Here is a 17,315-nt window from a genome sequence, read left to right on the forward strand (position 1 = left end):
TGAAACTTCTTTAAGAGGATGAAAAGGTGATTCTCTCTCTGCCCCTTTGTCGCTCGTGTGCATGAGTGGGATGAGTAAATAAACTTTTTTTTTTTTTTTTTTTTTAAGAGGGAGGCACCTGGCTCAGTCCATTAAGTGTCCAACTCTTGATTTCATCTCAGGTCATGATCTCACAGTTTGTGAGTTCGAGCCCCACAGGCTCCGTGCTGAATGAGGAAACTGCTTGGGCTTCTCTCTCTCCTTCTCTCTGCCCCTACCCCACTCTCTTTTCTCTCTCTCTCTCTCTCTCTCTCAAAATAAAAAAAACATTAAAAAAAAAAAAAGAGGATGAAAAGGCAAGTTCCCAGTGGGAGAAAATATTTGCAAAGCACATATCTGATGAAGGACTATTATCTATGGTACGTAGAGAACTCTCAAAACTCAACCCTACGGAGAAAAAGGAACCCTTGTGCACTCTTGGTGGGAATGTAAATCGATGCAGCCACTACAGCAATCAGTTTGGAGGTTCCTGAAAAATTAAAAACATGATTACCATGATTCAGTAATTCCATTACTGTGTATTTACCCAGAGAAAACAAAAACGCTAATTCAAGAAGATATATGCACCCCTATGTTTATTGCAGCATTATTTACAATAGCCAAGATATGGAAGCAGCCCAAAGGTCCGTTGATAATGGATTAAGAAGACGTGGTGGATATACGCACCATGAAATATTACTCAGCCTTAAAAAGGGGTGAGATCCTGCCACTAGTGAAAACATGGACGGACCAAGAAGGTCTTATGCTAAATGAAATAAGTTAGAGAAAGACAAATATTGTATGATTTCACTTATACGTGCAATCTAAAACACGAAACAAACCAATAAACAAAAAGCAGACCCAGACCTATAAATACAGAGAATAAACTGATGGTTGCCAGAGCGGAGGGAGCGGGAGGATAGGCAGAGGGGTAAAGGGGAGCGAGAGAAACAGGCTTCCAGTTAGGGAGTAAGCAAGTCACAGGAATCAAAGACACAGCATAGCGAATATTGTCAATGGTATCGTAGTAGCGTTGAATGGTGACAGATGGTAGCTACACTTGGGAGCATAGCATAACATGGAAGCTGTTGAATCACTGTGTTATATACCTGAAACCAATGTAATGTGTGTCAAGTGTCCTCAAAACACACACACACACACACACACACACACACACTGAAACTCAATCCTAAGAATCCAAGCAGTTCATTAGAAAAGGGAGATTTTTGTGGAGTTCTAGAAAAGTCCAAAAGAATGGAATAGACATGTCACTGAGGAGGATATACACATGGTTAATTGAGCATATGAAAAGATGTTTTGTTATTAGTAGCCATTTGGGAAATGCAGATTAAGACCATCCTGAGATGTCACTACACACCTGTTAGAACAGCTAAAATGAAAGGTAGTGACAATATCAAGTGCTGGTGTAGATTTGAAGAAACTAGATCCCTCATACGTTGTGGGAATCTAAAATGGCATAGCCATTTTGGAAAATATTTCAAAATTTCTTTAAAAACTAAATATGCACTTAGCATGTGACCCAGCAATATCACTTTTTTTAAAGTTTTTACTTATTTATTTATTTTTTAATAATCTCTACACTCAACATGGGGCTCAAACTCCCAACCCCAAGATCAACAGTCCCATGTTCTTCCAACTGAGCCAGCCAGGTGCCCCCAGCAATATCACTTCTATGCATTTATCCCAGAGAAATAAATAAGAATTTGTCCACATAAAAATATATACACAACTATGCTTTACATATTATAGATGAGAGTCATTTACCAGGCATGTCCTTTGCAAGTATTTTCTCCCAGTGTGAAGCTTGTGATTCAATGTACATCCCAAATATGAGTGTTTATAGCACCTTTTTAGTAATAACTCCAAACTGGAAACAACCAAGTAATCTTGCAAGGTTATTATGTTGAGTAAAACATGCTACCCTCAAATGGTCATATAGTGTACGATTCCATTTGTACAGTATTCTCAGAATGACCAAATTATGAAGTTAGATGACAGATTAGTGGTTGTCAAGGATTCAGAATAGCCCCAGGGAGAGGAATGGATATGCCTATAACTGGGGTAGCAGGAAGGAGTTCTTTGTGATGAAATAGTTCTGTGTTTTGATTGCAGCGGTGGTTATGTGACCCACCTACACATATGATAGTAAAATGACATAGAACTATACATGTCATTGAACTATACATACACTGACTTTTATGTCAGTGTCATTTGCCTGGATTTGATAGCATATTGTAAGACGTAAACACAGTTAAGAACAAAAGAGAGAGATTATCATTGCTATAGGATTTCAGAGAACAAATAGTTCCTTGACGGGAATGGAAGATCTGAGGTCAGTTTTTGAACCTGTCTTTAGAGGATAGGTAGACTTCTCAAGAGTTGATACAGGGATGAGAGATATTTTAGACAGATTGAAAGTCAGTAAATGTTGATATTATTAAAACATACTAGGGGCACCTGGGTGGCTCAGTCGGTTGGGCGTCCGACTTCGGCTCAGGCCATGATCTCGCGGTCCGTGAGTTCGAGCCCCGTGTCGGGCTCTGTGCTGAAGCTCGGAGCCCGGAGCCTGTTTCAGATTCTGTGTCTCCCTCTCTCTCTGACCCTCCCCTGTTAATGCTCTGTCTCTCTCTGTCTCAAAAATAAACATTAAAAAAATAAAATAAATAAATAAAACATACTAATAACATCTATTTAGTTAGAAGAACATTTTAGTTCAGTGGGAGAATGGGTCTTTAAATTGTATGTCTCACATAGACTCTGGGATACTTGTTACCCTTGTGTTTTCACATAAATTTATGAAACCTGAGAGTGAGAGAGACATAAAAAGAGAGGACGAAATTACCAATACCATAAATGAGACATAATGGTTCAGAGGACAGATGGGAATAATAAAGCAGCATGTGATTTTGAGCAAAACAAAGCCTGTATCTCATGGATTTAAGAAATGGAATCAGAGAAAAAGTTACATTGCGGTTGTTAAAGTAGGAGAGCTCTAATATTAGCCAAAGATGTCAAGACAAATTATAGGCTTGTATTAAAGCTGCATAGCCACCTGTTCTTTTTATTCCATGGAATTTCCATACTTGGTGATTATGTTTTTGGATGATCGCTTCATATTTCTTTCCATTCAATTGTAAGCATTCTGTGGCTCAGCATTGTATCCCCAGTTCCTATCCCAGTGCCTGGCAGCACCTTGTAAATATTTGTTGAATGTGCTCATGCGTGAAATCAGTAACTTTGCAAAACTGTTGAAACTAGAACAAAGAAAAGACAGTTATAGAAGAAAAGAAACAGGATGATAAGATAGACTAGACAGACACATTAAGTTTTTTTTTTAATGTTTTTATTTATTTTTGAGACAGAGAGCATGAGCAGGGGAGGGTCAGAGAGAGAGGGAGACACAGAATCGGAAGCAGGCTCCAGGCTCTGAGCCGTCAGCACAGAGCTCGACGCGGGGCTCGAGCTCACAGACTGCGAGATCGTGACCTGAGCCGAAGTCGGACGCTTAACCGACTGAGCCGCCCAGGCGCCCCTAGACAGACACATTGAGTATGACGGCACACCTTTATTAGAGCAACGTGACGATAAAGCTTTACAACCAAGAAATTCGGGATTGAATTCTGTGACGGTATGTTCCCTAAAGGATGCCAGGGTGTTAAATGGAGCACTAGGTGAGCCGCGATGATGACCGTGGCGATGTATGTTGGCAGGGGTTAAGGAAGAGCGCAGAAGCACCAGCCACTTAATACTAGCTGCTCTCTAGTGTGGTAGCTTTCTTAACAAGCCAGCACTTAAATGACTCATTAGATGAACTGATGCCTTGAGGATCCCTGCTTGAAACACACTGTCTGATGCCCTGCAGCATGCCGAATGCCCTTCGGTATGTCTGCTTATCCGCTGCTCCAGTCGAGTGGCGTGGTCATCAGGATCGTTGCGCGCTTGTGCTCCCAAGCCTGTTCGGGCTGGTCGTGTTTCTTATTTTAGTTACACGGTTTGAATCATTATTATGTAAACTAAGGAGAAGAACAGGAAGAGATGATGTTTCTGTGAAAACTTCAGCCGAATGTTTTGAAAAGATTAGATAAAGGGCAATTACTAAAAAATACTGCTAAATTGGATGTGAAAAAAAGAGCTGTAAAATATTAGGGATGAATTGTTCTTTTTTAAAAAAGAAAAAGATTCTGTACTCAGAGTGCTTGGTGTTTCTTTTACGTTCCCGCCTTACGTTTAAGGAAGCTCTTCAATCTATGGGTCATGAAGTCAATGTTGTAGGTTGAAATCAGCAGTTAAAAAAAAAAAAAAAGCCTATCAGATTGCGTTACATCTGGGAAGGAGCATTGTCTTGTGAAATTTTTCTTGAGTTTTTTATATTCTTAATATTTATGTAAAATGTGCAAAGCTTGAAAAACAAAGCGTAAGAAATTGAAACTGGAAATACTAGAGCAAGTATTAAGGACATGATTTACCCAAAAAGAAGAGAAAACCCAAATTAGTGGATTCTGATTTTAAAGCATCAGGCTTTGGTCCACCATCAAAAGATTGGTAAATGAATACGTATTTAAGTACTTTCTGGTAGCATGAAATGTTTAAGGTATGTATATAATGGTTTCATGATATTTATTTTAAGTTGATCCTTTTAATTAACCAACTACAAATCTCTGTATCATGGGTATGAGTTTCAGCATATTTTATTTTACTTCTTTTCCTCTCATGCCTCCTTGTTATGTCTTTCTCCCCCCTGCTTTCTTTGCCACTTACTGGTGTGACCTAAGAGTCGTTCTCTAGGCCTCAGTTTGGTTTTTAGGAACTAAGATTATCCTTCAGATCTCTTGTTGTTTAGCAGTGCTTACTTGCCAAATTGATCAAATGAGTTCTGTCTCGGTGTTTGTCCATCTAGAGTTTTAGGAAATAGCAGACATGCCGTTTTCTTAAATCTTTTTTTTCTTAAGCACTAAAATCTCCATATTGCAACCTTAGGGGGCACCATTCACATATACTGTGATATACAGCACATAAGAATAGTGGCAGTGCTCATACCCATCACTTGATTCTGGATCGAAGAAATTTTCAGATCCTCAGTGTTCTTTTGTATTTGGGCATTAGTAAATTATTTTAGGCTGTCTGTGGGTGATGGGTTTGGGGATGAGTTTTTTTTGATAAGGTAACAATTTATCATTCTTGAGATACTGAAGTATTTTTACTACCGAGCATCTGCTGAAGCAGTGTCCTTGCTTTCTGTAAACAAGCTAGTAAGGCGACTAAAGTAGCGGTGGATTTTGGAAAGAGGTGAAGACGAAAAAGGCTGTTGGTGTGCAACTGAGATTGCCTAGGAGTGAAAGCAGTGCAGCTAGGAAATGAAAAATCCCCCGGAGAGGCAGACACGAGGTGCGAGGGAACGGTTGCTGAGTTGGACATTCCCTCCCGCATTGGACTAGGTATACAGGTGTCGAGGACAACCTGTACAAGTAGCTGCTCCTCCGGAATGTCACCAGGTTGGAACTTGATGATTTTGGTAGGTAGGGTACAGGCCTATACCTCAGTTCACTCATACACAAAGGATGTGTTTTAAAAAGCTAGTTTGTAATTGAGTTGTCATTGTCCTCAGTTGCCTTTCTAATGAGACCTAGACTAGCCCGTGAGATCATGAGTAAAAGATTACTCTAATACAGATAGTGTTAGCCATGACCTCTGGGTCCTGGAAGAGCATTTCTTCTCCTTTTTAAAGAAAGGGCTCCAGGGTGTCTGGCTGGCTCAGTTGGAGGAGCATGGGACTCTTGATCTTGGGATCATGAGTTTGAGCCCCACGAAGAGTGCAGAAATTACTAAAATGAGAAGAGAATGAAAAATAAAGTCTCAGTTTTAAGCATAATTTTGAAACAGTGTGAATCTTAACTTTGCCCTTTCAGCTCCTTTTTATACTTCCACATACTGATGTTTTCTATTCTTTTCTACCTTTGTGAACCCTGTGTGCCCACCCCTGTCCCCTGAGGCCAGGTAGGCTAACCAGCATTTCTCTTACACGAGTATTGATTGGACTCTTTCCAGTGGGAACAATTATTACCACACTAATCAACTAAGTGAGGTGTTAAAGGAAAGCAATTGAATTGGATTAATTTATGCTGAAGTGTGAATGACTGACAGCCCCACCGACTTCCCAGAAATTCTTTTCTTTTTTTTTTAAAGGGTATTCTTTTTAGTTTTAATTTGATATTTCGGACAGAGGACCAAATAAAGTGACCATTTGAGCTTTGGGGGAAAAGCTGTCTTCTTTTGGATCTAACTGTGCCATGACTGGGGGAGTGCAGGGGAGAGATAGATGGTGGCCACCCTCCCCCACTCCATCTGTAGAGGCCTGGACAACCTTCTAGTATTTAAACCTGCCTTTTAGAAGGTGCGGAGTACCTATATCAAGAGTGGCAAGTAGGAGTTTTCTTGTCCTTCCCATTGTAACAAAGTCCACTGCATGGGCGAGGCTTCGTGTCACTCTGGGTAGCTGCATCTCAGTGCAGCCTTCTTTTGCCCCCCCCCCCCCTTCCTGTTCCTGGAGTGAAGACGGTGACCTTTGCAGTAGAGGGGAAAGGGGTCCCTCTCTGGGTAGCAGCCCATGTGAGTTGGTGAGCCTTATGCCCCCTGCTACACAGAGACCCTGTGGGACTCTCTTGGCTTGAGGGGGTTGGTGCTTGGTTCGTGCACTACCAGCGTCCTGCCCCTGCAAGGGTACCTTCCAGGGAACACTTCTTAGTTGGAAGTGATTGGCTGTAGCTCCAAGTCCTGCTTAGCTGATTTATGAAAGGCCAAATTAGTATAAGAAAGGTAGTTTAGAGGTGTTAACCTCATACAGCATGAAAAGTAGATGGTGACCTGAAGAGATCTTCTATAGTAAGTACAGGCAGTAAATGTAAAATTTTATGAAGGCGGAAGAGGAGAGAAAGAAAGATATACTGCTGTCTACTATATTCCAATCACATTCATCATTGCTTCTAATATTTTCTCACCAAGTAGAACTTGTATAGAGCCCAATGCATTCACAACTCATTTGAATTTCATATTTTCTTGTATAATGTATTCTTGATTGTTTTACTACAAAGTGTTGCGAATTGTCATCGAATGAAATTGGTGCTCTTGAAAGATGTAGCATGTTTATCCTGTGTTGCGATGTCCCCCCCCCACCCCAGTGGCACAGCTACCTCGTGCTCCAGTCCATGATCTAGTCTAAGAGGCACAAGCACGTTCATCCGCACAGCAACCTCGTGAAAAAGACACTATCATTTTACAGGTGAGAAAATTAGGGTTCAAAAAGGGAACGAGCTTAATCTCACTGGTACTGAATGGCAGTGTTAAATTTCTCCCCTAAACTCTTTCCTCATGTGGATTTTGTGATTCTGTGAAACAGAAAAACTGGCAATAGAAACAGAGTGCATATCTAAAAGTTAAGAAAGTTTTTGGTTCTGGTCCTAGCTAATTTATTGACTTTCAAAGAAATCCTTTTAAAGGTCCCTAATAGAAGTCTCGTCTTGCATTTCCACATATGCGGGTTGAGTTTAATTTCAACCTGAATGGTGGAAAAAGGGACATACAGATTTTTAAAAAACAGACACTTGGCATGCTTGAAGACTAGTTCTAAATAAAAACAGTTATTAATGGGATAATACCCTGGAGAACTCTCCTCAGTTGTAGTGCACTCTTCTGTGTATCGGGACATACTTGACTTTTAAACACAAAATCTTTGCCACCAATTATTAGTTTCCTCACTACATTGAAAACAAGCCATTTTAATTTGCTGCCTTATTCAAGCCCCCCCCCCCCCATGCCTACCACCTCCATGAAGGTATAACTTGGCCACAACGTGTAATAACAGCCAAGATCTCAGATTTTGGTGTCAGCGAAATCCGGTTTTAAAGTCTGACTCCAAATTATTAGTGTAAATAGTGTAAATTAGTGTAAAGTGCTTTAGCCCTCTGTGCCTCAGTTTCCTTTTTCTCCTTTTTCTCCCCCCCCCCCCCAAAGAGGGTAGTAATACCTACTTCATGGGATTTTTTTTATAAACCTTCTGCTGAGTTGTCTATGGTGATTACAGTGGAATGTCATATTGTAATGCCTCAAAAGCTTGGGGCTGATGTTTGCCTTGTAAATTCACTTTAAATTGAATAGATACATTCTTCAACAAAGAGAATAAGTGTATATATTCATATACATTTGGTGAAATTTACTTAAATACTAATTAATTTCATAATTTATATGACCTATTTTTTTGATGATTGATACTGTAAATAACAAACCATCTTCTACTTTAGATTGATTTTGATGGAGGAAGGACACCGCACAACGGGCGGCATTTGGCTAATCTAGTCTGTGAATTTGATAGTTTGAAGAGATTTATAGGTAGTGAATTTCCATACTCTTGAAAATAATTTTACAGCTCTTGCACTGCTTCTGGATTTATATTATTGCCTTGTTTTAAAGCAGGACTTTCCCCAGACAGCGTATGTTAATATTTGGAAAATTCCCTATCAGTGGGCTAGCACCATCGTGACAGCCCTATGTTCTGCTTCTACCTTGCTAATTGTTTCCTTGGGATTATTTGGATTGTGTAGAAAGCTTTTTGCAAATCCTCTTATTACTGAAGTCATTGTTGCCAGCAGGAATAAGATTAAAGGTGCTTAAGTCTGTAGAGTTGTTTCTAATTTGTACGTGTCATTTCAGTGCCATTTTAACAGAACTCTGTCTCTTGTCTCTCCCTTCTCCCCCGGTACTATCTCAAGTTAGGTCCGAGGAGCCAGGCCATTGGAAGAAATCTCATTTTATCCTCCTAATTATTATGCTGGCACTCAGGAGATAATTTTTCCCTTCATGCACTGCCAATTAATATGCAAATGGGCTGATAAATATTTATGCAGTGATTTAAATTATGCAGGGAGTGCTTTCAGTGTGTTCTGTAAATGAATTGTTCGTGGACTTCAAAGTGCTGGCTGCTGTGCTAACGAGGAGAGATTTGCATAAGGCCCTAATCACACGCATACTGATTAAGCTTCATTATGGAAACTGCCAGCTGCAATCTTTGTTTCTATTTTATTACAAAAAGGGGAACTTTTCATGCTTCAGTTGCCTTGACAATGTCAGTCCTAGCTGGTAGGAGAGACTAAAACTCCTCTGAGCAACTGAAGTTTCCTTATTCAGTTGAAGATTGCTATGGTGTAACTGAAGTTGTATTTTCCTTCTCCCCCTAATCCACTTTCCACCTCCCACCCTTGCTCTCTGAAGAACATAGTGTAGATTTGTTAGAAATAGTAGTACCTTCTTTCACCCACCCCAAACTGCTACCTGTTTCTTCCTTGCTTTGGACTGTCTGAACCTCTAGAAGATTTCACAGCAATGCTGGACTGCAGTGACTATGTTCTAGGTGGGTACCAGCACAGTTCTTTCTTATAAGCTTTAATATGGAAATAGCGCGTGTGGGGTTGACTATGCATAAATGCTTAATCGCATATGCAACCACCTCGGGGGGGAGGGGGAGAGGTGGATTGAGCAGAGGAGGAGGAAAGCATTTGCAGGGCAGGAGCATACTTGAATTTGCAGTAGGTCCCTCCCTACCACTAGCTCTCCTGGTTCAGAGGACATTTTCTGTAAATAATGTGGATTTGGAATTCGTCTTGAACGGAGGACATTTTTGCTTTTTGGAAATATCTGTTGGGAGCATTTCACGTAGTTCTAAAAACACTCTAACTCGGAAACAAGGTATAAAGTATGCCTAAATAATATGTACATATTAATAAAAAATGTTTTACAACCTAAGGGCGAATGTCTTCTGGAAAAACCAAAGTGCATAGTGAAAAATGAGGTGGAGCCGTAGTGCAGAATGGCTCCCATAAATACTGATGCAGAGGGTAATTGCGGTGGTTGCTGCAGTGGGACTGTTGATCAGTTTCCAGATTCGAGAAACTGTCAACTTTTCAAATTTTGGCAAATACCAGCCTTTCCTTATGTTTTAAAAACTCAACTTCTCTTCTTCAGAAAACAATGTTAAGTGCTGGAAAGCCTATTTTAAAGTTTTCTCTATAGAACAGCAAGCCTTTTAGGGAGGGGGATGTGCGGCTTGATTATATAAACTGTCTTTGGTAACCGAGATTTAAAATAGATTGAGGCACTTTGGTTTTGAGACACGCTGTGGCTCACGGTGGCCCTATTTTGTGTTGAGTTTTGTCTGTGTGCACACAGTTGTTGAAACCTCTTCGGGTCACTCTGGTCACCTGGAGAGTCAGATGACATGAACTCCAGGACTTTGATAACTCACAGTTTAAAATCTTTGCAAGTGATTTTTTTTTCCTCTATGTCATTTTTCTCACTTAAAAAACTGAGCCCCACCCCCACCCCCTGCCCATCTCCTTCACAGTTGCTAAGGATAAAATTAAATGATAGTTCTGTCAATGTTTACACTTTCAGGCAGAAGGAATGGCCCAAACTCCAGGCAGTAGTAATATTTGTAAAGCACAATAAAAACCACAATTAAAACAAAAAACCGATGTCAAGAATTCAGTCCAATCGCAGAGCAGTTTGTAAACTGTTATTAGGCTCATGCACAGCTCAGTGTGCCCAGAGAGAAAAAAAAACTTCAGATATCAAGAAAAGAACTTGTATTTACTCTTTTACAAAATCTGCTAAATTGGGAACTCAAGGAAGGAAAGGAAAATACCTTTTTGAAATATTTTTAGCATTCTATTTTAGAATTAGAAATTGTACCTCTGTTATTTGTAATTAACAGTAACTGTCATTTGAACAGTCTTCACATTGTTGTACAGCTAAGTCAGAATTTTATTTGTATGTGTATGTGTATGTGTGAAGTGGTTTTGTTAAATGTCTTTGAAGCTCTTTACAATTCAATAGAAGATGCTTCGAAGATTCACACAGAATACCTGTGACATAATCTTTAATTTAGACACGTGGAAATTAGGGTATGAATTGCACAGGGACAGGTTCCTGACTTGTTAAGAATTATGCCTACTTCTTTGTACAAAGATACGTGGAAACATTGTTACCCTCTTCTGAATGTTAACTGGTTCATATTTTTCCACTTTTTTTTTAACATACATTCTAAAGGAAGCATTTTGGTTTGTTAACATTTGTTGTGATCTTTGCTGACTTTCATAAGATTTTGTTGAAGTCATTCAGAAAGCTGATTTTCACTAAGTTGTACACCTGTTCCTTTCAAACCCTAGTATGCCTTTGGTGACATTTAAATTTTTCTGGACAGTAGGGGTGAGGAAATTGTAGAACTAGTCTCATTTATGACCACAGAATATGAATTTGAATCCTTCACACATCAGAGGGAAAAACCAAAGATGTGCTAGAACTGCCTAAAACCATAAGACCAGCATCTGTTTTAAAAACTTACTAGAAAAACTGTTACACGGCTTCCAGGCTGGAGATGAAATTTATGGCAGGAGGACTCTCGATTCTTTCTCGTCACTTAACGCATTTGGATAAAGCAACTGTGGACAGCATGGTTGGGACTTGTGATGATTGTTTGATTTCCTAGTTAAACATTGAAATGGATGACAAAATGTACTTTTCAGTAAAAAAAAAAAAATCAAATATCACATCATTTATTTATTCTCACTAATAATTAGAGTTAAGTGATTCTTAGCCCAGTAGGGGAAAAGGGGGAACTTGCTGGATAGTAAACTCAGTTGATTACAAATATGCAAAGTTTGGGTTTACAGTAGAAATAGAATAAGGTATATATTAAATGTATATTTAGTTTTTACTCTATTGAAAAGGCGGGAGAAAAGCAGGCTTGTTCTTGTGTCTTGCAGCTGTTCTGGGATACCTAATATTGCTTGCTGAAAACTTTCTACTGTGAAAACCTTCATTAAAGAGATAACCCTTAGGGAAATAAACCCATGTCAGCAGGTTCATATGTGATATCAGATAGGTAGTATAATTTTTAGAGGGGTGTGGTTGTGATTCAATTTTGAAATCGTTAGATATATCTGTTATGCCTTGTGGTACAGCTTCTTGTAGTGGTTTATGATTGAGGTATGAATTTGACATATTCTTACTTTAACACATGGTTAGTTTGTCTGGACGGGGAGTAAATACGGAGATATTTTTCTTAGACACCCTTTCCTTTTATTCTGCTAGGTTGAGTTACTGCCAGCCTGTTATGAAGATTACCAACAGATTGTTTTGGTTTGGTTAACAAATACCTTTGCTTATGGAAAAAGAAAATTTTGAGAATAACGTGTTTTACTTTGTAAGGCACTTTGCCCCAGCTTTGTTTCTTTAACGTATTTTATGCTTCGTATTATATTTACTTCTTTTACATGTCAAATTCTATTATAACTTTTTTCAGGTTAGATGTCTGTTGTCTTTGTTAGAAGAATGTTAAAATTCTTTAGAAAGACAGTTTATTTGTGGATTGCATCAGGGTTAAGGGAAGTCCAGAATTTCTCTCAGATAAACTTTCACGATAATTTCCAATGTTTTAGTGATGACACTGCCTGTCTTTGAACTGTAGGACTGTAACATCAGTCAGTATTCTTAAACCCTTCCTTTGCCACACTTTTGCCTCCCTAACCACATCCCCAATTTTTAAAAAAACTCATTCACCTCTGATTCATTGCAGACTCAAGAATGAATAATCCGTCAGAAACCAGTAAACCGTCTATGGAGAGTGGAGATGGCAACACAGGTAAGAGACCCTCCCCACACCCACCTTTTAACTAGATCTAATAGCGTTACCAGAAGAAACTTCCCACTTAACTGTGACTCCTATTTGGCAAATAAAAACCAATTTGAGTATTGAGTTGTCAAAGATCATTTAGTGCTTGCAGGAGCTGGTATTGTATTTGTTTAAGACTATTTAATTTCTTCAGATTGCTTCATGTTTTTGTTGCTGTTTATCAGAGGAACTATAAAGTAGTTGAGAGAATAGTCCTTTAGGGTCAGGTGGTTCTGGGTATGAATTAGGGATTTGTCACTTACTAGCTTTGAAAATTTTTTTAATGCTTGTTTATTTTTGAGAGAGGGAGAGACAGGGTGTGAACAGGGGAGGGGCAGAGAGAGAGGGAGACACAGAATCTGAAGCAGGGGCCAGGCTCTGAGCTGTCAGCACAGAGCCCGACATGGGGCTCAGACTCGTCAACTGCAAGATCATGACCTGAGCCGGAGTCAGACGCTCAACCAACTGAGCCACCCAGGCACCCCCTGTCACTCATTAGCTTTGGACTTTAAGGCAGTTTCCTAACTTTATTTAGTGGGGACAATATATTTCATAGGTCATTGTGAGTAGTAAAGGAAATGGATTAAGCACAGAGCCAGCTACACAGTAACCATTCAGTAAAAAGTTGCTCTTGCTACAGGTGTTAATCAAAACAGTAAATCTTACCCACCCACCCCCATTCAGTATAAATTATATTGAAGTTATGCTAGTGTCAGTAGATAGATAGTTAAAAACACATACCTGTTTCTAATACGTTCTTTTATTTGGTCATTTTAAAAAATTTATACTGTGCGGTAAATCCATATAGAATGTCTCCACAGCCCAAACTCTTTAATTTATCACATTGCTGAAACGACGTTGACCCGTGTGTTTTTATCATCTGCCAGAGATGATCGCACAGGGACTTCCCCAGTTTCTGGTAAAGGCAAAAATTGAAATACTCAGCCATGTAAAGAAGGGAATTGTGGGCAGGAATACACAGAAAGTAATAGTTTCTAAGGTAAACTAGGTTTTCACTTGCAGAGAGGGTTGCCTCTTTGACCACCATTTAAAAAACGACCTACTATGGGAGATAGTGAGAATGTGAGTCCCTCCTAGAAACTGTCTTTGTTTCCCACCCCTGCTGGCCCCACCATCGTTTAATTTGAAGTAGATGAGTTGAACCAGTATGTCGTTCCTGCCTACATATCTTTCATTGTAAATTGTTCTATACCTGGAGATACTTGTTAGTCTTCTAATCTCTAAAGGATACCTGTCTCTTTATGTGAAACTGAGCCATGGGACTTCCTGTTATATTGAACACGTCATTCAAAATACTCTGAGGCTAGCCACGTGGACTGCTCTAGTACCTCCCGAGGAGGTACACCATTCTGTCTGGATTGTCGGCCAGTCTCATTTTTGCTGTTCCTCTGTCCTCTGGGCCCTGTCTTGCATTATTGTGTAGCACGGGTCCATCTGCGAGTGCTTTCTCCATTTAGTTTAAGTGTGGGACTTGTCTGCATAGAAACAAGGCAGTCGATCCCTTAGGACATTAGGAGAGAGTGTGCAAGGCACTCTAAAGAACAGCTTCAAGAGCGCCTGGGTGACACATTGGGTTAAGCATCTGACTCTTGATTTCGGCTCAGGTCATGATTCCAGGGTCGTGAGATCGAGCCCCACGTCGGGCTCTACGCTGAGCATGGAGCCTGTTTACGAGTGTCTCTCTCTCTATCTCGCTCTCTTTCTCTCTCTCTTTCTCTCTCTCTCTCTCTCTCTCTCTCTCTCTCTCTCTCCCCCCCCCTCTCCCCCTCTCCCTCTCTCCCTCTCTCTCTCTCTCTCCCTCTGTCCCTCCTCCACTCATGCTCTCTCTCTGTCTCAAAAAAAAGCAAAGAACAGCTCCAAAGAAGCATGTATTTCTCAACGAAGAGAAACAGACTCAGAATGATTGGAGAACACTGAAAAGGTCTCTACGTCAGATTCCTTGCGAAACCACCACTAATAATAGACGTTTCAGTAGCTACCATTTATTGAGCACCAACATTTAATAATCCCCTGATGACATGTTTTTAAAAATCTTAAGCACTGGACTTATTACCTGATTTCAATTTGAGTTCTTAATGACAACACTGTAATTTAGGGAATAGGAAATTGAAGCACAAAATCAGTCAGGAAATAAAGGCAGGATGAGGATTTACACCCTGTATTTGGTTTCTCCCATGAATTGCAATAAAATAAAACAGAAATTTTAAGCATTTCTTTGTATATATTCAGGATTAAAACTATTTTCAGAGCTATATATAAGATAAATTCTAGCTGTAGCAATTGCTAAAACAGTCTCATGAATTTCCTGCCTTGTATATTTGCAATGCATGGTGGGTAGACTCCTAGAACTGAGTAGTATCAGTATAGAGTTTTAGTTTTTAATGTCTCTAAAACTCAGCATTGTTGCCTTTGTAAAATTGCAAATTACTTCCATGTTAAGGACTTTTACATGCCCTTAAAGATAACTAAAACCCCGAATGTCAATTTCTGAAATGTTAAGGGCCTATCACTACATTCTTAGTATCTCCTACTGATGTCAGTTTGTTAGCTCAGGAATATAAAAATGTATTTGAGTTCCAGTTTGCCTATTAAATTACCATGTTCACTATATTAGATACGGAATTATAATTTATTCAGACAATTACATGCTTACAAATTGAATTTTATTTAAAAGCAAAACAAACAGGGGTGCCTGGGTGGCTCAGTTGGTTAAGCGTCCGACTTTGGCTCAGGTCATGATCTCGCAGTCCGTGAGTTCGAGCCCCGCGTCGGGCTCTGTGCTGACGGCTCAGAGCCTAGAGCCTGCTTCAGATTCTGTGTCTCCCTCTCTCTCTGCTCCTCACCTGCTCATGCTCTGTCTCTGTCTCAAAAATAAATAAACGTTAAAAAAAATTTTTTTTAAAGCAAACAAACCTGCAGATTGTTTCATTGTAAAGGGTGTATGCATTTTTAGTTTTTGCTAACTGGATAATTAAAGTTTTCAGTGGAAAAAAACCACTGAAAGTATAATAATAGCTAAATTAGCATTATAATAAATTATAATAAAACTAAAGTCTCACATTTTCTTGGATTTGGAATACTTTTTTCTTTTTAATGTTTATTTTTGAAAGAACGTGAGTGGGGGAGGGGCAGAGAGAGAGTGAGACACAGGATTCCAAGCAGGCTCCTGGCTCTGAGCTGTGAGCACAGAGCCCATTGCAGGGCTCGAAATCATGAATCATGACTATTTTTTTTAATTGAGGTCTAATTGACATATAACGTTACATTAGTTTCAGGTGTACAATAGGATTCAATATTTGTATACACTGTGAAATGATGACCACATAAGTCTAATTTCCCCTGTCACCATGTAAAGTTGCATAATATGCAATACAGTATTGTTGAATATAGTCGTTGTGCTGTAATTACATCCCCATGACTTACTATTTTCTGACCGGAAGTTTGTACCTCTTGACCCTCTTCTCCCTGTTCACCCACCACCCAGTCACCCTCCCCTTTAGCAACCACCAGTCTGTTCTCTGCATCTATGAGGTTTGTTTTGTTTGTTTTCCTTTTTAGATTCCACCTATAAGTGAAATCATACAATATTTGTCATTCTCTGACTTACTTCACTTAGCATAATACCCTCCACATCCATTCGTGTTAACACAAATGGCAGGACTTCATTCTTTGTTATGGCTGAAGAGTATTCCATTGTGTGAATATAACCACACTTTCTTTATCCATTCATCCACGGATGGACACTGGTTGTTTCCATATCTTAGCTACTGTGAATAGTGCTACAGTGAACATGAGCGTGCATATCTTTTCTAATTACTGTTTTTGTTTTGTTTTGTGTTTTCCGATAAATACCCAGAAGGGGAATTGCTGGTAGTTCCATTTTAGTCTTTTGAGGATCCTCCATGCTGTTTTCCATAGTGGCTGTACCAATTTACATTCCCACCAGCAGTGCATTAAGGTTCCCTTTTCTGTACATCCTCACGAGTACTTGTTATTTCTTGTCTTTTTGATAATAGCCATTCTGACAGGTATGGGGGGTATCTCATTGTGGTTTTGATTTGCATTTCCCTGATGATGAGTGATGCTGAGTATCTTTTCATGTACCTGTTGGCCATCCGTATGTCTTCTTTGGGAAAATTGCCCGTTTTTATCAGATTGATTTTTTTTCTTTATTGAGTTGCACAAGTCCTTTCTATATTTTGTCATAAATTGACTGTATGTGCCTGGGTTTATTTCTGGACTCTCTATGCAGTAGTACAGATCAACAGTATTAATCTCTGTGTCTGTTTTTACGCCAATACCATACTGGTTTGATGATTATAGGTTTGTAATATAGTTTATAGTCAGGCAGTGTGATGCCTCTAGCTGTAGCCTTTCTCAAGATTGCTTTGGCTATTCAGGCTCTTTTGTGGTTCTATACACATTTTAGGATTATTCACAGAAACAATTTCTGTGAAAAATATCATTGGGATTTTGATAGGGATTGCATGGAATCTGTAGATTGGTTTGAGTAATATTGGCATTTTAACACTATTCT

At 39.4% G+C, this 17,315-nt stretch overlaps 1 protein-coding gene across 4 annotated transcripts in view; it reads left to right on the top strand.

The window, feature by feature from the left end:
• POU2F1 (POU class 2 homeobox 1) overlaps positions 1–17,315 on the top strand; it is a 185,231-nt gene that overhangs the window by 95,123 nt on the left and 72,793 nt on the right. For 3 of the 4 annotated variants that reach the window (XM_030301799.1, XM_030301796.1, XM_030301798.2), the window contains exon 2: positions 12,662–12,727. In XM_030301799.1, coding sequence (XP_030157659.1) covers positions 12,662–12,727 — 66 coding nt within the window. Of the gene's footprint in view, positions 1–8,987; positions 9,440–12,661; positions 12,728–17,315 lie in introns of those variants that run through there. The other variant, XM_030301797.1, reaches the window with a different exon arrangement.

The sequence above is a fragment of the Lynx canadensis genome, chromosome F1, assembly GCF_007474595.2.
Source record: "Lynx canadensis isolate LIC74 chromosome F1, mLynCan4.pri.v2, whole genome shotgun sequence".
In the NCBI taxonomy this organism is placed as follows: Eukaryota; Metazoa; Chordata; class Mammalia; order Carnivora; family Felidae; genus Lynx; species Lynx canadensis.